Source organism: Alligator mississippiensis, chromosome 4, assembly GCF_030867095.1.
Source record: "Alligator mississippiensis isolate rAllMis1 chromosome 4, rAllMis1, whole genome shotgun sequence".
Classification (NCBI taxonomy): domain Eukaryota; kingdom Metazoa; phylum Chordata; order Crocodylia; family Alligatoridae; genus Alligator; species Alligator mississippiensis.
Genome location: NC_081827.1, coordinates 117,913,105 through 117,937,649, shown reverse-complemented (window position 1 = coordinate 117,937,649; position 24,545 = coordinate 117,913,105). Strand labels below are relative to the sequence as shown.

Sequence of the window (24,545 nt, the reverse complement as noted above, 5' to 3'; positions counted from 1 at the left end):
TGTGCTTGGTGGCGAACCTGGAAGTGGACTGGAAGTGCTTCTGGTCCACTTCCGGGTCTGCTGCTGAGCATGCTGGGGAGTCCCCCGCACTTCTGTGGGATACTTCATGTACCCCAGCATCACAGAATTCATGAGCCACCTGCTACCTAGAGGTATATAGAAAAAAATTTAAAGCTATCTCTATGTCCAAATCTCCAAATCTTTTCGAATCTCTCCAAATCAATTTGGAGGGTTCCGATTAGATTTGAAGAGATTAAAGGGTCCTCTGATTTGATTCGGATTACAAGATTCGGCCACCAAATCAGGCTGAATCTCCGCCGAATAGAATCAGGGACCAAAGCTTTGCACAGCCCTATCTGACATGCTTTACTTTCCTTCAAACTCCTACAAATGACAAGAACCCTACTGATGGTTCAGTAGGGTCAGCAGTAAATAGGTTATATGGGTTTGGTTGATATTATAGTCATCTCAGATTTAAAAAAAAAATACCTAAAATACAGAGTAAACACTGAGGAGGGTTCCTTGGATGCTCACATAAAGGACTAGGTACATTATCTGCTGTGTTTGTGTTGTGCCTGGAGGATGTTAGCAGAGCAGTCCTGTTACCCAGTCCCCTGTTGTGTGCTTCATTACCTTACTCTGCCCTGGAGTGTTGTTGTTCAGCTTTTCTGGCTAGATGCACTCTTTAACCTAATGAGCCTAGACCCTACACTCACAGGGATATAGCTCACCTTACTCTGCCTAGCAGTGTTGTTGTTCAGTACTCTTCTGGCTAGTTCAGCTGCACCCTAACCTAATGAGTCTAGCCCTTACACTCACAGGGATATGGCTCCCTTTTTTCTTATAAACTGGTTCCTATAAGAAGTTTAATTTTAAAAAATGCTAAACAGTATCTGTCTGAGGACATGTAGTTGCAACCCTCAGATGCTTTACTATCTCGTGCTTTTCTAGGCAGAAGCCCTACTAGATGTGCTCTATGCTTGACTGACTTTTAGCCACTGACTTGTGTTTTGGGTGAGGTAAGGCCACTCCAGCCCAGGGAGCTATGGTACAATATGAGCTATAGGAGACACAAGACCCCCTTTTAAAACATCTGTCTTTTCTTCCTTTCCTAGCTCTTTGGGCATACCTGGCATGGTGCACCTTGTTCCCCAGGCACATTTGGCCAACTTCTAAGGCTAGGAGGAGAGAATGTGGGGCCACAGCTTTCCCTCTCCCCAGTCCATCTATGCCTGCACTAGAAAGCATTGCAGCCCCAGAGGTCAGAATCAGAAAATTAGGGCTGGAAGGGACCTCAAGAAGTCATCTAGTCCAACCCCCTGCAGAAAACAGTACTGTCTCCAACTATGCCATTTGGTGTTGTCTAGTCAGGTCTTAAAAACCTCCAAGGATGGAGATTCCATAACCTCTCTGGGTAGCCTGTTTCAGTGCTTTACTAACTTCCCCATGAGAAAGTTTTTCTAATATCTAACCTAAACATTCCTTGCTTCAACTTGAGACCATTGCTCCTTGTTCTGTCATCTATCACCACTGAGAACAGTCTAGCTCCATCCTCTTTGGAATCACCCTGCAGGTAGGTGAAGGCTGCTATTAAATCCCTTCTCAGTCTTCTCTTCTCTAGATTAAATAAGCCCAGTTCCCTCAGCCTCTCCTCATAAGTCATATGCCCCAACCCCCTAACCATTTGCATTGCTGTCCACTAGACTCTCTGCAATTTGTCCACATTCTTTTTGTAGTAGGGGGCCCAAAACTGTACTCCAGGTGTAGCCTCACCAGTGTTGAACAGAGGGGAAGAATCACTTCCTTCAATCTGCTAGCAACACCACTACTAATGCAGCTCAGGATGCCGTCAGTCTTTTTCACAACAAGGGCACACTGTTGACTCATTCTCAGCTTACTGTCCACTGTAACCCCTATGTCAGATGTCTGGAGAAAGCAGCTCCATTGTTCCCCTGGGCAGAAGGACTTCCATTGCCCTTAGCTCGTATGCCCAAAGTCCGGTATCATTCATGATAATTGGCTATGAAGCCAGGTATGCAATGGAGAGAGCAAGTCCAACTGTCTGCCGCCTCCATCCAGCCTTCTAACCAAAGACTTCCATAAAGGAGTGGGAGAGTCTGATCCTTTACGTTTGGAGTTAACTATTAATTATTGTTGTTATACTTTTTTCATTATCGTAGCAATTTAAATGTGGTAGGGGGCTGCTCAGAAGTACAGGAAGACACAGTTCAGGAATAACTGCAGTACAGGTGCACTGTGAATGAGTGTCAGAGAATGTGTCAAATTAATGGACATTCAAGACCATACATTTGAGTTCCATCATAACACATACACCATGCAAAAAGCATGGAAGCCTGTTGCATTCCCAGCTCTTAGCAAAAAGATCACTGCAAATACAAAATACATCATAAAAAGCTGTCATAGCTGATGTACAGGGCTGGTTGCTGGGAAATTAGGGTTCTTTGGCTGCCTTTTCTGGACTCCTCGACTGACCTTTCCCTAAACATTTAGCCCTGATTTGGCAAAGTACTTAAACATACACAGGACTTTAAGCTTCTGAGCAGTGCCACAAGTACATTTCTGATTCAGAGACCTAATCCCTCTGCCTCAGTTTTCTTTTGTGTGCAATAAGCATAATGATACCTCATCTATTGCAGATTTACTCGCATGACCTGCGACCTGTGGCTGTTTGGTCAACCCAATGGGCACTACTCCAGTCTGCAGGCAGGTTTATTAATTAATATATCTATGAATCTGTTTGTGAATAACCAGTTGCATTTCTTCTATGCTGGCTTAATATTTATCTTGGTCCAATGCGTACATCAGTTTTGTGGTGTGCAAAAGGGACACACCACTTCTCTGTGCACTTTGCACCAGGTGAGTGTTTCACTCCCAATCCATATACAAAAAGGTGAAATACAGTGGACAGATTATTTGTTGCAGATTATTCACCCAATTCTAATCCTGGCAGAACAATACATCAGGAGCCTTGTGAGTAAGAAACCATTGCTTCTCCAACATGAAGGCATGGGAAGCCTGCCAGGGAACTTTCATGAAACAGAAGCAAAAATAGCTTAAAAGCTATGGAAAACTTCCCGTGGTTTTTATTTCCATTTGCCTTCAAGTTTATTACCTTTCCATCCCCCTATTTTCCTTTACACCTCTCTCTGTCTCTGCTCTTCTTTTTCTTGTCATTTTTTCAAGCTAGTTTTCTCTTTGCCCGTTTTGTGTTCTCCTCTTTCTTTATCTTTTCTTTTCTCTTCCTTTAGAAATAGACTCTCCTTTACTGTGTCCATTGTTTACAAATCCTCCTGGATCTATTTCTCTCTCTCTCCCATATCCCATCTTCTCTATTTACTCTCTTTTTTTTTGTTCTCCCTCTTTCTTCTGTCATCACGTTCTGTTATTTGGTCTGTTCCTGTTCTCTCCATGTTATATCATCTTCTCCTCACTTTCACCCTCAAAAGAAGCCCAGTATCTTTTCCTTCTTTATACTGCCCCTTCTATATTTTTTCTTTTCAAAGCCTAAGGCTCAGTATTTTCTTTGTTCTCTTTTACTCCCATCCTCCTTTTCCTTGCAGGCTATTGTCTTCAAATAACAAAGTCAATAAAGGAGGGAAAAGTGCCCTTTTTGCAGTGGGTAGGTAAGACAGTCAGTCAGAAGCTCTTTTAGTTCAGTCTGTTCTAGCTTGCTATTTGTTACAGAGAAAGATGAAGTTGAGGCTGATGACAGAAATCAGGCAGATGGCTATCCAGCCACAATCTGTAAAACATCCCCCCAAATCCAATGTAGAAAGAAATTACAGTGTGTGAACCTTAACAATCAGGCCTGTCTAGTCACAAGTTTTGGGTGGCTTCCAGTCAGGTGTCCCCTGGTAGAGGGAAGCTCTAGTTTTCTCTCATGGATAACCTGATCCTGAAGTTTCAGGAGTTAGGGTAGCAAGCAGGATAAAGTGCCCCAGCTGACCCTGATTACTGAGTGAACCAACCTGTCAGTGGCCTAGCTACCCCTAGCTGGTCTCATTTGTCTGCATGCATGTGGCTGTCTGTTTGTAAGTCTCTTCTTTCAGTGCCCAGCAAGCTACTCAACAGGACAGATACCTCTTTGTCTAGCCTATGACTCCTGCTTGTTTGTTCCTACTTTCCTGTTCCTTGGGTTTTTTTTGTTGGTGTTCTGGCTTTATCTGGTTCCCTGGCTCCTACCTTCTGACTCCTTGTTCCAGCCATCTACCCAGACCCCTGAGCTTCCTGTCTGCCATTCTAGCTCCTTGACCCCATGCTTCCAGGCTTGCTGGCTTCTTGACCCCACGCTCCAGTCCAAACCCCTGTCTTCTGATATCTGGCTCAGGGCTTGTGACTTTCGTTCAGAGATCACCCAAATCTCAGTCCTGGACAGCTATAACTGCCTACTCTCGACCCCTGGCTAATGACTGCTGACCTCCTTTACCTACCTCATCCCCTCAACTCATGGTTCTACCTACGATGACTGCCTGCATCCCAGTCCTTTACAGACCTTGGCCTTTTGACCTGTCTGCTTTTGATCTTTTGACTCTCTACTTTAGTTGGCACCCGCGCTTCCTGCCCCTGTCTGGTCCTGATCCCCTGGGTTGTGACCCCATAGGGTTAAGGGCAAACCATTTATGTCCCAGTTGTACTCCTGATATGAAATATGGCCTATACCACAACTCCACTCCACTCTGGAGGACTTGGCTGCAACACAAGCATGTTTGCCATTTGTAATACACAGTAAGGACCTTAAGTAGGTTGCAGGAATGGGCTGCAAATAACTTTGTTGTAGCCAGGTTTTTTGATATGATTATATCAGTGGAAGGCTCCTCATTCTGATCCACCCAAATATGCCAGAGTTCTTGATGAGAGACAGGTGCTCAGGTATCATAAAGGTTATCATAGGATACATTATCCTTAGATGCATACACATTTCTTAGGCTATTGGAGTTTGAAGAGCATTGGATTTCACAAATTGAGGAACTTGACAAGAATGGTGCAATTCATAGATTCATAGATGTTAGGGTCGGAAGGGACCTCAATAGATCATCGAGTCCGAACCCCTGCATAGGCAGGAAAGAGTGCTGGGTCTAGATGACCCCAGCTAGATGCTTATCTAACCTCCTCTTGAAGACCCCCAGGGTAGGGGAGAGCACCACCTCCCTTGGGAGCCCGTTCCAGACCTTGGCCACTCTATCTGTGAAGAAGTTCTTCCTAATGTCCAATCTAAATCTGCTCTCTGCTAGCTTATGGCCATTGTTTCTTGTAACCCCCGGGGGCGCCTTGGTGAATAAATACTCACCAATTCCCTTCTGTGCCCCCGTGATGAACTTATATCACCAATTCCCTTCTGTGCCACCGTGATGAACTTATAGGCAGCCACAAGGTTGCCTCTCAACCTTCTCTTGCGAGGGCTGAAAAGGTCCAGGTTCTCTAGTCTCTCTTCGTAGGGCTTGGTCTGCAAGCCCTTAACCATGCGAATGGCCCTTCTCTGGACTCTCTCCAGGTTATCCACATCCCTCTTGAAGTGCGGCGCCCAGAATTGCACGCAGTACTCCAACTGCATCTGACCAGCGCCCGATAAAGGGGAAGTATCACCTCCTTGGATCTATTCATCATGCATCTGCTGATGCATGATAAAGTGCCATTGGCTTTTCTGATGGCTTCGTCACACTGCCAACTCATGTTCATCTTGGAGTCCACTAGGACTCCAAGATCCCTTTCCACTTCCGTGCCACCCAGCAGGTCATTCCCTAGGCTGTAGGTGTGCTGGACATTTTTCCTCCCTAGGTGCAGCACTTTGCATTTCTCCTTGTTGCACTGCATTCTGTTGTTTTCTGCCCACTTGTCCAACCTGTCCAGGTCTGCTTGCAGCTGTTCCCTGCCCTCCGGCATGTCCACTTCTCCCCATAGCTTTGTGTCATCTGCAAACTTGGACAGAGTACATTTCACTCCCTCGTCCAAGTCGCTGATGAAGACATTGAAGAGTATCGGTCCAAGGACCGAGCCCTGCGGGACCCCACTGCCTACACCCTTCCAGGTCGAAACCGACCCATCCACCACAACTCTCTGGGTGCGACCCTCTAGCCAATTCGCCACCCACCGGACTGTGTAGTCATCCAAGTCACAGCCTCTTAACTTGTTCACCAGTATGGGGTGGGATACCGTATCAAAGGCCTTCCTGAAGTCTAAGTATATGACATTCACCCCTCCTCCTGTGTCCAGGCGTTTCGTAACCTGGTCATAAAAAGAGACTAGATTAGTCAGGCAAGATCTGCCTGCTACGAACCCGTGCTGGTTTCCCCTCAGCATAATTTGTCCTGCCAACAATGGAAGAGTATATAAAAATTCAGTGGTGTGAGAAAAGGCTGAAGCATCCTAAAGTACATCCTATTCAAGGCATGACAGACAGCAATTCCTATGAAAGGCTAGAAGGCAAGGAATAGAAGCAGTCAATACAGCTTCAAGATGGACTGTTCAAAAGTCTGAGTGTATAAAAGAACAGGAACTAGAAATGGAGTAGCAAGGAGGGAACCAAAACAGATGAGCAATTTTGCAGGCTTGAAAGAAAAGAAAATAGAATGGCACTAAATGCATGATTAACACTAACTGAAGGACTTAAAGGGGAATGAGGAAAGGCAAATATATCTGGAGAAAAAGAAAAATTAAAGAGAAAGTTGGCCTATTAATAAACAAGGAGGAATCAATTATGATCAAGGGTGGGAGTGTTTCCTTAGTAATAAAAGGACTGCCAGCCAAGACTCCCACTATTTTGAGTATCAAAACCTCCTGGAACTACAGGGGGGGCATAGCTCCTGGATTTATTGTGAGACTCATTTAGACTAATGAATGCAATTCTGAATTCTGCTATGCTGAAACAATATTAAAATGGAGGGAATTCAAAGAAACTCAGCAATGATAATGAAAGATCTGAAGTAGTTATCTTGTGAAGAATAAACATGCCCTGCTTGGCTATACACTGAGCTGTGGGTGACATAGTAGTCACCTATATATAAATGCCAAGAAGAGAAACATGATGGCCCCTACACTGGCTGACAAGGAAACTGAACTTGGTTATCTTTAACAGCTCCGATGTCTATGATTCCTTGAGATTCCCCAGGATTTCCCTGATTCAGCAAAGGTACATAAATCTGTGCCTAACTTTTGCAGGTCCCTCCCATTGAAGTATCTTTCTGAATTTGGGGTAATGGAGAAGGTGGAAGTGGAAATCCATAGCTATCAAAATTCTTATTTATGGCTTAATAAATGTTTCTGAAAGAATATAAAGATCCTTTCCTGAGAAGATAAGCACGGCATGAAAGACTCAGCAATTAAAGAATCAATTTAATGGCTCTGATGGCTCTAAGATTCTTTGAAAAAAACCTTCCTCATATTAATTTCCTGTAACTTCAATGAAGCCAGCACAGTTAAAAGAGAGATGAATCTGCTCCTTTATCCATTGTCTTTACCTATATGAATTATAAATATGCATCTCTGCATGAAACAGGCAGTGCCACAGGTTATAGCATTAGTAAAATCGGCCTCTCATGTTTAATGAAATTCCAGATTACAGGCTTGTTATTGGCAGGTTGGGGTGGGAGACACCAATGCCTGGGTACAAATATTGGACTATCCCCTGCAATCCTAATGAGACAAGCCCAGATCATAAAACCTGATCACAAAACAGCTCAACAGAATGGTTGGCTCAAAACACCAAAAGGCTAGTCTCTCTTTGTCTCAACAGCATCACTTTAAACTGCCTGCCTGTTTGAAATAACTCATTTTGAATCAGTTTATGGGACTTGGCCAAGACAAACACTCAGGACCATTTGGGAGACATGCTTTAGAGCAACCTATTAATACTCTGTCAGGAGATATAGGCAAGTAGTGGATGCTTTCCTTATCAACAGCCCTAGCCACTGTAACTCTCTCTCATATTATTAACAAATCTTTCACTCTTCATTTCCTCCTCCAGCCTGGAGTAGGTCAGCCAGTAACAGTCTGTGTGCCTTACACTGCTAAAACCTGAGAGGATTGCTCTTTTCCTCTGGAAATACACAGCACACAGAAAGACATTTGCTCAGAGGCGGTACTGTCCTGTTCTTCTGCAAATAAAGGGCTAAAGCAGCTAAAACACAGCATTGCCCCTGAGGGGAGAGTAGCCTACTGATGTAGTAAACCACAGAGACTAACTAAAGAGGAGGCACTGTTCATGAAATAGGGCCAAAAGAGGAGGACAGAAACCCAGCAGATGATTGCAGAGGCAGCCATCACTAGTGCCAGAAACCCCCTTGTCTGTGTACCGCCTTTGAGTACTGTTTACTGAGCACAAAATAGTGCCAGGAGGTGAGCCCTAGATTTAATGTGGTTCTTTAGCCTAAAGACTGCTTTTTGTTCTCTGGATCTCTACTCTCACATCAAGTTGCAGCACAGTGGGGTTTTTTTTACCCCATTTTACCTCCAAAATACCATCATTTTAAATCTGGATTCATCAACTGAGTTCCCTATGCTAGGGACAGTTTGGGCTTTTAGCACTTCCAGAACTGATTTCCTATTGGGTCTTTCTCTTGCTACCAAGAAAACAGACTCAGCAGAGGATGCCTCCTCAAGAAAACAAGCCTCAAGAGATAAATAATGATGGAGGGTCCCTGGATATAGTGAAAAATCTATTCAGAATCAGATCTTGCCATGTCTTTCAAAAACTTGCTGAAAAGAGGTTGGACAGGAGTAGCAATAAACTTCTCATAGTCATGGCTATTACACCAGTGCTGGCCTTTTTCATGCTGGGAAGGCTGGGTTTGCTGTAATTCGACCCTTCTACACAGCTGTCATTCATGTACTATTCTCTAGTGATTTCTCCTGAGAAAAACAGGTTCTGTGGCCATGAGCTCCTGGATGGCTACAGCACCCATCTCATTCCCTTAGGTACTTTTTCTTGGACAAGGCATGAATGAGCAGCAATGTGCTCCACACAGTTATTGCTCCTTCAACAGCTCCTGCTGTGATCCTGGCTGAGAGAGACTTACGGTGCAGACATACATAACACGTAACCTGTTCTAAGAATGCCACTGATTAGGAACCAGGTCACATTTGTCTGTGGTTGGAAGCGTCCACATGTACATTGCTAAGGGCTCTAAGTAGAACTGTCACATTTTAGGGACTGCACTGCTGACAAAATGCTGCCAAGCGATGGTAAAGTATCCAGACCATCAAGCCTTCCAGTATGTGGAGTTTCCCTAAGGATTCCTCTAGAGGGGAAGAAAGTCCTGGATTGGCTGGTCACCAGTATAGAGGAAGACATCATAACCCACAACTGCAATTTCCACTCCCCTTCTCAAAGAAAAAAAAAGAAAAGAAATAAAAATAAATTGAAAAAGATTGATTGCATTTATTAAAGAACATATTTACATGTTACCAAACATTTTGTGGTGGTATCCTGACTGGGGACGCACAGGTATGTGTGTGTGTGTGTGCGCACACATTTGCTGCAGCAGGAAATAGACCTCACTCAACAGGATCTTCGGCTCATTTAGGGTAGTGCTAGAAGGATTGCCAGGTGCTGGGGGGAGGCCATGTGGCCACCTACTTGGTTACCAGAGACCAGGTTCCCAGCACCTGGCAAACCCTCTACTCCTGTTCTCTGCCCAAAGTGAGCCTGGGACTCCACCACTCTGTTTGTAGCAAGGAAGGCAAACTGACATGGAAGCTTTGCCTCTCCTATGTAGACTGTGGTCTGTTTGCACAGTAGAGTCCTGCTGCTTTCCAGAGCAGCCAGGCACCTACACATGTGCATCAAGGCTGCTCTGATGCATTGTAATTACAGCGAGTTAGAGCAGACTCAATTAATCAAGTTAATAATATATTAACTCAAGTTAATAATATCGATTAATCATATAACTCAAATAATAATATAACTTGGTTAATAATATAACTTGGAATGTGGTAATTACTGTGCTCCAGCAGACTCCAGTGTCATGTATATCAGCATCCGCATGCTGAAAAATGGGGGCACTTTAACTAAAGCTTGTTTGATGAGCTTTTGAAGTGCCCTCCTCACCATTTTTCAGCATGGGAATGTTTTACATGTGACAGTCTGGGTGCTTTAATTAGAGCGCCTCTTGGAGCCACTCTATTTAAAGTGCCCCTCCTCCTGGAGCATGTATATAAATGCCCCATGTGCTTGGGGGGAGAGGCATTGAGGCACAGTGCAGTTTGGGATGCTTGGAGGACTGATGAAACACTAGGCATGGAATGCTATGTCTCCATGTAGCATTGAGCTGGCTCACAGAGGACCGCTCAAAGTTTTACTTGATTTTCCTGGTGTGTTTTTGAAATGTTCCTTAAACCAATCTTAAGTGGCCCTGCACATCTAGACTGTTGGGGTGTGTTCTCATGACTGTGCACTTCCATTTTTTGGCACCACATACTGCACATGGTACATGTGCATGTGTTCGCTGCACTGCTAGTTTGAAGCACAGTGGGTTTTTTTGACACAGAGACCTTGGTGTAAAAAAAATGGTGCAGAAAAGTGACGCAGCGCATGTGGCAGCAGTGTGTACCACCAGAAAGGAGCTTGGCCAGCCAGAGCCATGTTCTGGCTGCTGGCCAGGGTCTGAGTGCCTGGATTGCCACCACTGCTTCCCCAGAAGACCCCCCAGGACCCCAGGTAAGGCTGTTGGGGCCAGCCCAGGTACTGGTTCCAGCTTCCCCTGTCTCACCCAGGGCAATTTGAGCCATGCCAGACCGCATATGCAGGGGCATTCCCAGGGACAAATAACAGTAACAAAAATATGTACTGCCACTATTTGGTCCATGGGGAATGCAAGTGTGCACTCGTGGGGATGTGCCCTTGGGGTCTGAAGTGTATTTAGCATATTCTAACCATTATGTCTGTCCGCACCCTGACATTAACTATAACTACTGAGGGATGCTGGGCCCATTTTCATTCTGAAGTATCCTTCAGGGAGTGACTAGGAAGAAAAGAACTGCATGGCAGTTTCCTTATGGTTATATTATCTACACTGACTCCTGTTGGGCTCAGAAGACCTGCAGCTGAAGGAAGTGGATGGTTCTCAAGAGCAAACTTGCAAATTTTCATTCTGCTGCTTCTCCCACTTTTGCTTCTCTGGCACTGTTCTCCCCAGAAAGTATACCCTCTTACTGTTATTCATCCAAGAACGTAATTCCTTTAGGGCGTCATCTAGCTTTCATGTTCTCTTGCTGTCAGTTTTAAAGTAGTAGCTGCTCCATTAAGTTTGGGAACTCCTCAGAATGAGAAGAGTAGAGTTTGGGCACAACATCAAAAGAGACAAAGTAGCTTAATCAAAGATTGATTTGGTCTTTACTTCTTTGGAAACAGCAGCCAATTCTACCTAGGACAGAGATCTTGTAAGCATTTAAGTTAGTCATTTATATCTGGGCAAAATTAATAGCACTTAAAGTCTCTCGGGTTTTTTTTACTCAAGAAGTTGGGCAGTTTTAAGGGGAGTTGCTGGTATCTTGGTGCCTTTCACCCAGACTGAAGAAATGATCTCTCAGACCATTCAGATCCACTGGGACAACCACTTCTCTGCAATCCAAGTGTGTTAATTTTTATTCCAGCCATGATGCCCAGCCCTTGCTTAGCAGTGGCCTCAGAACTGGAAGACTGCACCCAGCTGAGATGCATACAATAGAGCATATTCTACTTATAGTCATTTTCAGATCCATTTGTGTGGTTCAAACAGAGAGACTATGGGTTCTACCTTACAGTGGCCCACCTTGATCCAAATAGCCTCATGGAAACAGTGGTTTCCTTCTTCAGCAGGCAGTTTAGATCAAGATGGAGGCGTCCAAGAAGGAACGCTGCTGACTACAGGTCACACAAGGAAGGCACCAGGGAGTTGCAGAGTGCATTTTTAAGTTCCCAGGCTTTGAGTCATGGCCCTAACACAGAACAGATTTCAGCTCTAATAGACTGCTCAAGGTAGGATTTTTTTTCTGTATTAGCTCTTTCTGTAGGTTAATTCCTTTCCCTCTGTAATTCCCGCTGGTCATTGCTCTCCTCCCCCCCACCAAAGTATGAATTATTTGGCGAGAAACAGACATCTTTACTGAAGCACGATCAGCTGAGCCATGACATGGCATGGCACAGCTGATTGTGCTGCAAGGTCATCTATAGACATCTCCAGTTGTTGCACCCTGACTTGAGGCATGTTTACAAGCAGGAGAAAACTCCTGCTTGCAGATACCTTCCCACCAGGGTGGTGAGTAGGAGAATCTCCTGCAGGGGATTTCCCTCCTTGCCTACAAGCATGGGGGAGAGGGGAAACTCAAACAGGGATCCCGCACTCCGCATTTGCAGGGGAAAAGCAGGGGAGAGTGGGCTTTTCCTTTGCCCAGACAGAGCCACAGTTCTGGCTGAGTGGGGAAGCTCCTTTTCTCCACTCAGCCAGACCCAGGTCATGGGTCTGGCTGAGCGGGGAAAGGGCCACAGAGGTAATAGCTATAATAGACATCTGCTGTAATAAAGTGGCAAAATCTATTACTAGCTTTTGTTGCAGCGCTAATTTTCTTTCCGTGAGGTGCAACAAAGGGTAACAACATTTATTTGCTCATCATTTGTGCTACCATAAAAAAAATTAAGGTGGCACAAATGAGACAGCAGGTGACATCTGTTTCAACCCTTTAAGTGCTAGAACTATTTTTTGGTATATAGGCACCCTTATTTTTATTTGATAAATTGATTAATATTTAATTGCCTATTTTTTCAGATTGAGGAAGGGTTGGTGTTTGACTCATAGCCAAGAATGACTTGACTTTCAAGACTCTTTGTTCCAGCTCTAATACTTTGGTCCCTAAGAAAATATATTGTATTCTGATCTTTAACTGTGTTGTAGCCAAAGTTACTTCTTTGGTAAATTCTTGGCAATATATTTTTTTTAATCTCAAGATGATCAGAGCCAGGAATAAGGTTTGAAAACTAGAATGAATATAGGAACATAAGGCACAGAACTGGAAGGAACTTTGTGTGTCACTGAGCCTGAATCCCTGCTGTTTTAGGCAACCATACAATAAAATCTTTTAAATAAATTTAATCAGGCTTGATCTTGAAAGAAATTTAGTTTCTAGCCCTCACTGCTCCTGTTGGAAAGCTGTTCCAGAACCCCATTCCTCTGATGGGTAGGAAGCTGGGTTTTTTTGTTTGTTTTTACTGAAGAAGAACCTAACCAGAAGACCAATAGTAAATATATGCAGTATATTCTTAGATGTTTAGAAAAACCTCATCTGCACATTAAAGTGTTAGAAGTGTTTCATGATTACATACATAGCACAATCTCAAACTTGAAAGCTCCATGGAAGTTACAAGACCTGCTAGTTCAGCTCGTAGTGCTTTTAAACTTCACAAGCACCATTTCTGAGGCCTCACAAAAAGTTCCAACCTCTGCTTCCACATCAGGGAGAGTTTTTAATACGTGTAAGCACTATATTTAATAGAATAATAGGAGAAGGGAGGGAGTTACTGGAGTGGCTGGGGATAGAGATTATGATTTCTAATAGTCCTCTAGTTTGTCAAAGATATTATAGAAAAGGTGGTGGAGGAGAGAAAGGTATTGGTTGGGGTGAGAGAAGGGTCAACCTAGAGATGATGTTGGAAAACAAAGTTGGTTTCAGTGGAGGATGAGCAGAATGTTACTGTGGGGAGGGATAGGAATATGGCAAGATAGAAAAGGGAAGTGCTTCTAACTTTTGTGACAGAAATTATGAGCCTGGTCATCAGACATGTTGGAGATCATTGCTTTGTTAAAATCCTTATCTAGACCTCATGACACATGGTGAATATACATTACAAAGTTAAAGACCTTGCATCATGTAAGACTAAGAGATGTACTGGCCGACTTGGAAGAGCTTTTAAATTTCAAACTTTTCCTTTGGTAGAGTTATACTGGTGGAACATAATACTCCTGTGAACATCATATTCTATTCAGACAGGATCCAATGGTGCTCCTAACAGTAACCATCAATTTTAAATTTCAGAATGAAAGTCATCCATCCCAGACTTTCACCATAGTCCCTACAGAGGACAGGTGCACAGGCCCAACCTGCCACCCATTTTGACACAGGAATAAGACAGTTGGAACATTTTTTTTCAACATATGTTTCACCAAGTTCCATAAATTGAAATGAGTTGGGTTTGATTAACTTTGCTTTTTGTTCTTCTCTTTTTAAAATACTGTTTTGCCTTGGAGACTGATCATGAACCGTTTCAGGCTAAATTATATAATATAATTTGATTTTAGGACAGTCAAAGAGCATTAGAACAGCATTCATCATGGAAATCATGTTACAGCTTAATTCTAAAGTAACTATAATGACTTCATAATAACAAAGAACCAGGTTCCTTCCCCTCCTAAAATGTATACTTTCTACATAAGAAAGATTCCTTCAAACACAGGGTGAGACTCCAATCCAGAGAGCAACTGTTTCTGTTCAGTTATTGGTTGGGTGATGGAGGGGTGCTATTATATATATTCACCTCTTCCTTCTCCTTCCTCCTACCCAGCATGTACACAGGGAAGAAAATTCCAAAACCACAACACCTACCTTAGGTTTGAAGGCGATTAGTTTCAGAACCATCTCAACAGTGAAGAGACCAGTGAAGAGCATGTTGAGGATATTCATGGCTTCCTTAAACATGCAGCTCTGACCGTAGTGCTGAAAAACAGATATCCCAGAAACACTGTGAAAAATGAACTGAATGGGTTCATTCACTTATACAGGATGCCAGGCTCATCCTCCTTCATGTTTAGGTCCTCTAAAAAAGAATCCTAATCTCCATATTCTTTAATGTCTAACCCTCCCTTCTCTTTGAACTCATTCACAGCAATAACTGCCCTTCAGATGAGTCAAACAGGATTGGAAGCCCTCTACGATTACTCTAGATTAGCAGTTCTCAAACTTTTTAGACTTAAGGTACCCATCAAAAATGCCAGTTCTTACTTTTCATTCATGTTTTTACTACAGAAAAATAATGGAGCAATTCTTCTGTTGTAAAGAATTCAGAAAGACCACTACAAGTCAGAACATTTTTAATACTATAAATTCCTATTTGAAATCTCCAGTCTTATATTGCGACATATGTTCAGTGGTGTAACCAGGGTACTGATGGGGTGGGAGGCAAAAAACCTGGCTTTTGCTACAGCCATGGAATTGCAATGGTGATAACAGCAGTAACTGGAAGTTGCTGCTGCTCCTTTGTGCAGCAACCACCCGAGGCGCCCAGCTACATTCTTACACTGCTCTTCATTTTTACTCATCTTACAGTGTTAATGCCCCACAGCACCCTTGAAAGAATCTCAAGACACCTCAGAGTGCTGTGGTACCCTGGTTGGGAATCACTGCTTCAGTACAATATGGGTATTGTTGTCATACTGGAACAAATGAATAGTCAGTCTAATTTAGTAGCTTGCTTCTAAAAATTGTCAATGCCAGAAACTTCAGACAGAAACTGAACAATAATTTACAAAAGTACCTCTTTAAATGGGAGGTTCATCCTAACTCTGGCCCTAGTTCAATAGAGCATGTGTTCAAGTGCTTTGCTGAATGGGGATGGACTTAAGGAGGTGGTTAAGTGCTTTTGTGAACTAGGTCTCCTGTCTGTTCATGATTGGCTGACACCTTCAAGTATAAGGCTTTATATTTCTAATCTTTTCAAGCTCTTCTATTGCAATTCTGGTTGTTTTTATTATTCTCATAAGTGTCCATTCTTTTCTTAAACATACTAACCTCTAGGTATCAATGATACTTCATAAATTCCACAGGTAAACTATGTATCAAGTAAAACCAGTATTTTATTTAATTAGTGTTAAATATGTCGCAAGTTTTAAATTTGTCGCAAGAAATATGTTCCCATATTATAACAAAAAAAGAATAGACGAGCAACCTTAGTTTACCTTCTCTATATCATTTATTATGGTATACCCCTCCATTATGTCCCTTATTTGTCACAGTTTCTTTTTCATTTTCTCCAGACCTGCATGGAAGTATTCCCATAGAGCTTATAATGTTGTCACAAGTCTCTGCACCCCTTCTATTTCATATATATTTTTGAGAAGGGAGTTACCACAACACTAGTTCCAACTGAGGTCTCATAATTGATCTAATTTGCGGCATGGTCATTTTTCCTAACATTTTGTTTACTTCTTTGACTGCTGCTGCACATTGAACAGAGGTTTCATTGAGTTGTTCATAATAAAGCCAAGTCTTTTCCTGAGTAATTACACCTAATTTAGAATCCAGCAATATACATGAGTAGTTCAAATTATTCTTTCCAATGTGCATTGCCTTGCATTTGTCAACACTGAATTAAATCTGCAATCATGCTGTCCATTCACTTAGCTTTATTATGAACCTATGAAGATACTCTTGGTCTCCTCTAGCCTTGATTAAGCCAACGAATATATTCTCTGCAAATTTTGCCATGTTACTATTCATCCTCTTCTACCCCCCATAGTAATTGAAACTGGTAGCTGCACCTATTATCAGGCTTGCCCTTCTGCATTATAACACTATTTTTAATTGCTTATAACTTTGCTGAACTTGAACTGTTTGCACTAAAAAATTCTATGTTGTTTTCTGCAGGCTGATTTTTCTTAAAGAATGTTTCAGACCAAAATAATTCAGTTGTTTCTGAGAGCAAGGCGGGGAGGTATAAGGGGGGAGGAAGGGAGGGCGGGGATGGACACAGACCTGTTATTTCACCTTTTAAAAAAGAAACAGGACACTTTGTATTCAAAAAGCTTTTGCACTCCCAGACTTTGGAGTAGGGACTTTGATCTGGTGGGGCGGGGGTGGGGGGGGGGGGCGGCTTGTGTGTCACAGATGTGCCTTTTGCTCTCCCTGTGAAATTCTGACCACTTTCAGGCAAATTATAAATATCTGAAAAAACAGCAGCTTGCTTAGTCTTGGCAGGGATCTGATAAAACTCAGCAGCTAAAATCCTCAAAGATCAAGTCCTCGCTGAACATGCTTGGGTGTTTTACCACTCCTAGCACTGACCAGACTGCCCATGTACCACCCTCACAGAACAAATAAGCATGCTTTACTTACTTGCATGGCCAGGCAGATAGTGTTCAGCAGGATCAGAACGAACATCAGGTACTCAAAATAGGTGGAGTTCACCACATACCACACTTTATATTGGTATTGGTTCTTAGGGATGTACCTCCTCAGGGGACGAGCCTTCAGGGCATATTCTACACACTGACGCTGTTAAAGAGACAAGGCAGATTATACATTTATGATGAGTAACAAATAACATTTGGTAATTTTTTTGGTGAGCGTTTCTTTTGGACTAAAATTGAAGCAATAAAATAAACAAATGCTACCTACTGGAGCCTTTCACTTGTCCTCCCTCTGGGCTACGTATTGCTCTTAGTTGGATGCAGGAAATCTTGTTGAAATGTAGGTGGCATACAAGCCTACAATAGACTTTGACCTTTTATGTGGGCTCTTAAGAAAAATTTCTTTTACATAATTTTCAAGAGATATTGGAAGTGCCAGCCTAGGGTTTTGGCCTGTTGGTAGCCCTCATGTCTTCCTTTTGGGGTCTATGTCTTGTTTTATTTCATACCCTTAGCTACACTGAGCAGCTGTAAATTACCTGATTCTTGTCCAGTTCACAGTTCTTGTACTCCTGCTCTCCTTGTTCCTGAAACGTGACAATGACGAAACCAACAAAGATGTTCATCATGAAGAAGGCAATGATGATGATATAGATGATGAAGAAAATGGAGATCTCCACCCTGTGGTTATAGATGGGTCCAACATCTTCCATGTGGGAATCAATGGATCTGTACAACAACCTGGAGGCAAAGAGGGACACATTGGAGAACTTAAAACATTTTCAAGAGTATAATCTCATAGCAACTTGGTGAACTATAAAAGATATTGAAATCTAATGGGGTAACTTAATTTCTTCTAATGTTATCCAAGCTAAAAAATGATTTTGTTTGTATTGGGACAAGTATAGAGTAACTTCTTAGATCTGAATCCCAAATTTTCATAAAAGTGCAGATCCAGATCTTAGCTTTATCCATTCAATTCTGCCCATCCTGCTCAATGTCCAGGTGCATCTACAGCTTAACCATTTAAAAGGTTAAAACGACGAGACCTTCAATTTAATATAATGCAAATAAGGAAGGGACAGTCCAATTTGTCAACAACCTGGTGCTACTCACAAGAGTTCTGTGTGGAATGATGATCTCAGTACTTTTAATTATTTGAAACCATGTTGGCACTATCAGGTGAGAGCACTCTGGAGCCCAACTAGCAGATGGGGGGAATGCCATTAAGTCACTCATGTTGGTACTGCCCCTGTCACAGACAAGTTGGTGTTGTCAGATAGCTCATATCTGGTCAGCACTGAGAGGCCTACACAGCTGCAACTCACACTAGCTTGGCAGTGATGGAAAGGCTTTTGTAAGAAAATGCACAATGCTCTTAAATACTGATAAAACACCTGACAAGGAGTTCACAGTACAAATTGAGAGTGGTAGGATGGGGAGCCATTACGTCCTGAAAATTAGGCAGTATCAGGTATTTGAGACTGGGCATCTAAATGGAACAGGCAAGATGGGAAAAATAGTTTGCACTCAGTTGAAACAGTAATACGATCAATATTATAACTCATAAATTTTATTACCCATAACAACAAACTACTCCTATTATAACTAATAATTGTTACTCACTACGAGCAAAACATAAAGAAGCAACAGGCTCTGCTTCAAGGAGCTTATAAGCAAAGTATGTAAAATATAATAAATATATACAATATTTTATATACTGTATATAGTATGTGTATGTATTGTATATATAGCATATGTACCTATGTATTCATATTCTCAATACAATAAACTGCACTTTCTTAGTTATATCTTTAAAAAAAGGAGATAATAAAGCTTCACAACTCTCCGTGAAGACAACAGAAGGTATTATGGGAATCATTTCTCCAATTACTGAAATACAGTCACCTCTAGGGTGGAATTTAGCAACTAATTATCAGTGCACTGCAGCAATGCACAACACTTCAGAGCTCTAGATCTTAAATTCCTTTTTAGAAAGGAATGAAGAATTTGCATTTATCCCCACCACCATACCCCTTCCTTGGCCACCTGCTCAGCTGTGCACTCACTCTGGCCAACCCTCAAAAGTTGAAACAGTAAAGAGCGCCATCATGGCAGTCAAAACGTTGTCAAAGTCAAACTTGCTGTTCTCCCAGCTCCGGGGCTGGATCATTGGCTGGGTGACCTCGCCATCTTTGTATGTAATGAAATACCCCCTATTGTTTGGAAAGCAGAAGAAAAACAAAAGAAAGTTACAGTTACAGCACTGGACCCAGGGAAGCCCATGAATGTTGCTGGCAGGGAAAGGATGAACTAACCTGCACTCTGTGAGTGTTTGCTTGGAGCTATCACTGCAGCTATACAGTTTGCCCTAGAGGAGAATGAGAGAAGAGTGAAATTTCCTTTCCTTACCATGTATGCAGTTTCAGTGGACTTCTGTAGAAAAGGGACTGCGTGTTCTGTTTGCTTAATCATCTATGTACCTCCATCAAGAGCTGAGTGACAACAGCTGTCAGGAGAGTAGTGAGAAAATAAAGAGCCTTGTAACATGGGACACCTAGCACGTATTATTTCGATCAGGGGTGTTCACCCTCCAGCTTATGGGCCAAATCCAGCCCACAGAGCCATGAAATCTGGCTGGTGCCATCTCTCCCCCTGTGTGTTGGAAAATGTGGCAAATGTGGTGGAAGCTCCTGCTCCCCACACGTCTGGATTAGGGCCACTCTATCCTCCACCCCCTCGTGTGTCCAGATTGGGGCTCTCTTCTCCTGCCCCACACATGACCTATGCATCCAGACAAGGACCAGGCTGCTTCCCCATCCCCATGCATCTGGACTAGGGCTGCTCTGGCCCCTGCCTCCCTGCCCCCTGCCTCCCTGCCCCCACCCCCAACACACCTGGATCAGGAATGCTCTACTGCACCACACCCTGAGGGGCGGGATCAAGGTTGGGCTGCACAACTCCCTGCAGTTGGATCAGGTCAATTGCCTGGATCCAGCTCATGGAGGCACCTGGCACCACTCATTCAGTGGCACCACCCATTTGGCCCAAAGGGCAAAAAGGTTGGGCACTGCTGATTTAGGTTGTAGTAAGCATTACTATGCTGTGTTAAAAGTTAAAATATGTTCTGAGTATTTGCATGGTAATGCTTACTACAATCTCCCAGCCTGCATGCTTCATAGGGAGCTCTGGCAAGTTGGGTCTCTGCTGTTGGTGGTGGGAGGAGGGAGACATGGGGAGCTAAGCCCAGGAGAGGATGCTGCCCCTGCTGCTGGATTCTGTTGTCCTTGGACCTGAACCAGTTGAGACTCCTATGCAGTCCCAGGGCTGGGACCAACAATCAAATGATTGTCAGTCTCAGCCCTGGGGCTGCACTGGAGCCAGTTAGAATCTCCTATGCAGTCCTGGGGCTGGGATCATAGGTCTCAGCCCTGGGACCACAAATTGCTCATGCTATTTTTGTGGAGTGGTCAGATGATAGTTGAACACATGTTACTTAATATGATCTGTGAAAAGTCATAACTTTGCTACAATCCTATTGAATTTAGCATATGTTTTAGTGATTGAATGTGCAGACTCTTGCATTTTAGGTGCAGTTAACATGTCCTAAGCGCAATGTATGACAATGCCCAAAAAGAAATCCAAGGGAACTTTCAAGATTAGCCTAAGTGATATAAGGCATGGGTGTGGATATAGCCCAGATGAAAAGCACCACTGCCACTAAGGTATTGCTACAAACTGTCTGGCAGGAGAACAGGTTGACAAAATGTTACTCTTTTGATCTGAGATGAAGTGCATCATCTGTGCAACATGTCTGGTCTTGGTTTTGGGTCTTGGGTAATGGGAGTTGGGTTCTGGGACTCAGTTTCTACAGTGCTGGACATATTTTCTGCTCTGTAACAGGAAGTTCCATTTTCTTCCCTCCCCCACTACTTCTTCACTCTACTCTTCTCCCTATCCCAGAAGATGGTTCAGTGAGGGGGGTGAATGAATAGGTTTCACCTTGAACAACTGAACTCCAATGCAGGCAAACATGAACTGCAGCAAAGTGGTGACGATCACTATGTTCCCAATGGTTCTGATGGCAACAAACACGCACTGGACCACATGCTGCAAATAGAAGACAGAGGCAAGAGTAACTGGACCATTCTGAGCTGCTCTTGCTGTGGAAGGAATCCATAAGTTCAGAAAAAAATGTAAAGTATATAAAGTATATTACAAAATGGCATTTAAGGAAATAAAAACCCCAAAGCCATGCCTAGAATGTGTGTTCTACACCTATAAGCTGTAAACTAGTAGAAAAGCAGAGAAAAATACTAGGATTAATCTCTATAAAATATTTAGTAAGCAGCATGATGGATGTATATTTGAATACCCATCCTAATCATAAAAATGGACCTTACTAACAAAGAAGAGGAAAGAATCAAAATACATACATCTGGCCATTTGCAAATCAATCCAAACTTAATGTACTTTAAGCCTTCTTGCCTTAACAGTGATCAAATACTACCTGCACTGTTTTAAAAGGCTGGTACTTCTTGCCAGAGGTAACTTGGGTTTCTAGCATTTAAGCACTACCTGAGGAGATCAGAATTTTTCTAACCTTTAGCCCTTTGGCTCTGTTGATGGCCCTCAATGGTCTGAGCACTCGTAGTACACGTAAGATCTTCACTACGTTGATGGCACTAGATCTGAAAGAAAACATCAGTGAATCAATAGCAAGAGAAGGGAGCCTAACTGTAGGGGAAGATGGGTGCTTGACTTTTACCCAGTCTTTCTTGTTTGTAAATATTCTTGGAAACCCAGGCCACTTAAGACTTTAGAGTCATCTTGTTGCTGATGCTACAGCTGTTCAAAGCATCAAGGTGACTACAAGGTTAGAACTCAATCCTTTGCTTTCAAAGCACAGGTTACTATAACTTCGGTGACAGGAGAATCTCTATGGGCTGTCAGAGCTCTGCTTATGACATGTTGATTAATATAGCTTTGATTTAATCTGCTGGAGGACAATGATACATAAAACCACTAGCCAGCTCATTACAATAATTTATTTCCCTCAAAAAAACATTCTGTGAGTAAACATAATGCAGAGACATCAGTAACAAGGTACTCTAACTTATATCTGCATTTTTTTTTAAATGTAATCATGTTTCAGAAATCCCCATGGGAGGGGAAGTATTTTGGGGGCACTTCAAAAAGCTCCAAGATAGGCTTGGTAACTGCCATACTGAATTATCAGTGCAGGTTCTGCCACCTCGTCTGTACAGCCCCTGGTTATATCCAAATAGCACTAGCCATCTCAGTTGTATTCATGAAGGGAGGAGAACACAGGGAGGGCTCTCTTCAGCAAGTCAAGCTGACAAATACATTGTGGATATATAATGGAAACTCTGCCAAGATGAAGTCATCACAAGACATTTTAAGATACGGCACAAAGAAGGACTCCACTGAAATGCTACTGAAAGGAGCTTCCCAGTGACTCGCACGTATAAAGGTACAACACCCAATCTGGCATTCAGTATGGCAAGGTGCTTGGGTTCTGACCCCAAAAAAGTGCTGATGCTTACTTTGAACGTTATGCAACTTAGTGAATGTCTGATTAGATCAGCATCAAAGGGCATAGCCCTTTTCAGGACTTACTCCTTAATGCAGAATGTGTCCTATGGCTTTGCAATGTTAGCCCCCTCCCACTGTTTTTGGGAACATCATGCCTGTGCTGATATATGGAAGCCTTTGAAGACTGGGGAGAACAGCCAAAATTAACTCTGAACTGTCCTTGGGAAGCTGACTGGAAACCTTCTGAGGTTCATGAGAGTTTTCAAGTTGACTTCAGTGGGCTTTGAATCTGATCTTAAGTGAGGTGCTATTCAGTTAAGGGGAACCACCTGAGCTATTATAGGATCAGTTGGGATCTTATTATTTTGGAACTGCCCTGGCATTATCCTCAGACTTTCTTTCACTTGAGGTAGAAAGTTTTACCATAGACATGCAATGCTATTAACATGGTTAATTAATAAAAAGAAAGTTGTGTGGCACAATGATTAGGCAATGACAACAACACCAACTCAGCAATTCTATCCTAAAGCTCTCAAAACACTTGGTAGGCATTCATTGATTAAGACTCAAAATACTCCTGTGAAGTAGCCAAATATTAATATCCCCATTTTACAGAAGGAATAATTGAAGAATGGACATGTTGCAGCGAACATCCCAAAGTAACGCACTTTGAAATATCACTCAAATATTCTCAAAGTCAGAGAACTATGAGTGGAGTCCAAGGGTCTCATGAATCTTTGTTTTAAATGCTGACCACACTATATCGCTCATTTGGTACCTTCAGTATCTCCCTCCAGGTAATTATAACCAAATTGACCTGATGCATTACTAGCCTAACTAGAATAAATTTCTCCAACTTCTGGTACCAGCTAGAAAAAAATATCTTGAGATTTCAGAGTGTTGGTATTCAACACAATGCAAGGAAAAAAGAAAGACCATATGACCTACAGAGTTTATCCCACTGACTCCCTCCCCCTTCAAAAGGCCCTCCAGTGGACAATGGCTCACTCACTGGATCCCAAAGGAGATGAGAGAAACGCTGACTACCAGCAGATCCAGGATGTTGAAGTAGTTCCTGCAGAAGGAGCCCTTGTGAAGGAAAGCCCCATATGCAGTCATCTGTGGGAAGGGACAAAGAGACACAAACAAACTTTTCCATTAGTAGTTGCCCAGGAATCATATCTCAGATCATATTCAGCTGGTCATGCTCAAACGTATGTTCTGTGAGAGGGGGAGGACAATATTTCTAACACAGTGACCATTTTATCCAAAACCCAAGTGAACAAGATGGGTCCCCATGGAAAGGAAATGAACTGAGGGAGGGAAAGGTAGCTCCTGTGGAGCCTATGGCAACTCTTTCTTTGGAATCAAAGCAGACAGAATATAAAATTTTACTCAGAAATAGAAAGCCACACAGTGAATGTTTGCAAAAAGAGCTCTTTCTGAAAACCAAATGATTTCCCCTTTATTTTCAATAGGAGAGGGCACTTGGGACTAAGATGCCTGCATGTTTTAAAAACTTGATTAGAGTGAGTAAAAATATGAAATCAGAAAGTGACTCTTTTGTGACATTTCTGGGTGCTAGGTCATTGGTAATAGACAGTGGAGCCCCTCCTCCCTCTGAGCAAGAACAGCAACTGAATTACTTGGGGGTTTTATGCTTTAGGCCAGGGCTAAAGCAACAGGAAGTATTCTCTTTCCATTTGACTTGCTCCCTATATTCAGAAACCCACTTCCCTATCTCCATGCCTTGTTTTCCCCTTAGTCTGAAGCCTCATATGGTTTACATTTGTTTTCAATAAATTGTGTTGGGGTTTTTTTTTCCATTTCCCTCTGTTCCTTTCTTACATATCTGAGGAAAGGATTCCATGGGACAATGTG

At 42.7% G+C, this 24,545-nt stretch overlaps 1 protein-coding gene across 2 annotated transcripts in view; it reads right to left on the bottom strand.

Annotated features, from left to right (window-relative positions):
- The window catches only part of CACNA1C (calcium voltage-gated channel subunit alpha1 C), a 774,332-nt gene that overhangs the window by 75,762 nt on the left and 674,025 nt on the right, over nt 1-24,545 (bottom strand). For both annotated transcript variants that reach the window (XM_059726516.1, XM_059726515.1), the window contains 8 exons: nt 23,677-23,783; nt 21,712-21,799; nt 21,111-21,218; nt 19,427-19,479; nt 19,178-19,324; nt 17,648-17,849; nt 17,095-17,253; nt 14,590-14,700 (listed from right to left, as the gene is read on the bottom strand). In XM_059726516.1, the coding sequence (XP_059582499.1) occupies nt 14,590-14,700; nt 17,095-17,253; nt 17,648-17,849; nt 19,178-19,324; nt 19,427-19,479; nt 21,111-21,218; nt 21,712-21,799; nt 23,677-23,783 (975 nt within the window). The remainder of the gene's footprint in view (nt 1-14,589; nt 14,701-17,094; nt 17,254-17,647; nt 17,850-19,177; nt 19,325-19,426; nt 19,480-21,110; nt 21,219-21,711; nt 21,800-23,676; nt 23,784-24,545) is intronic.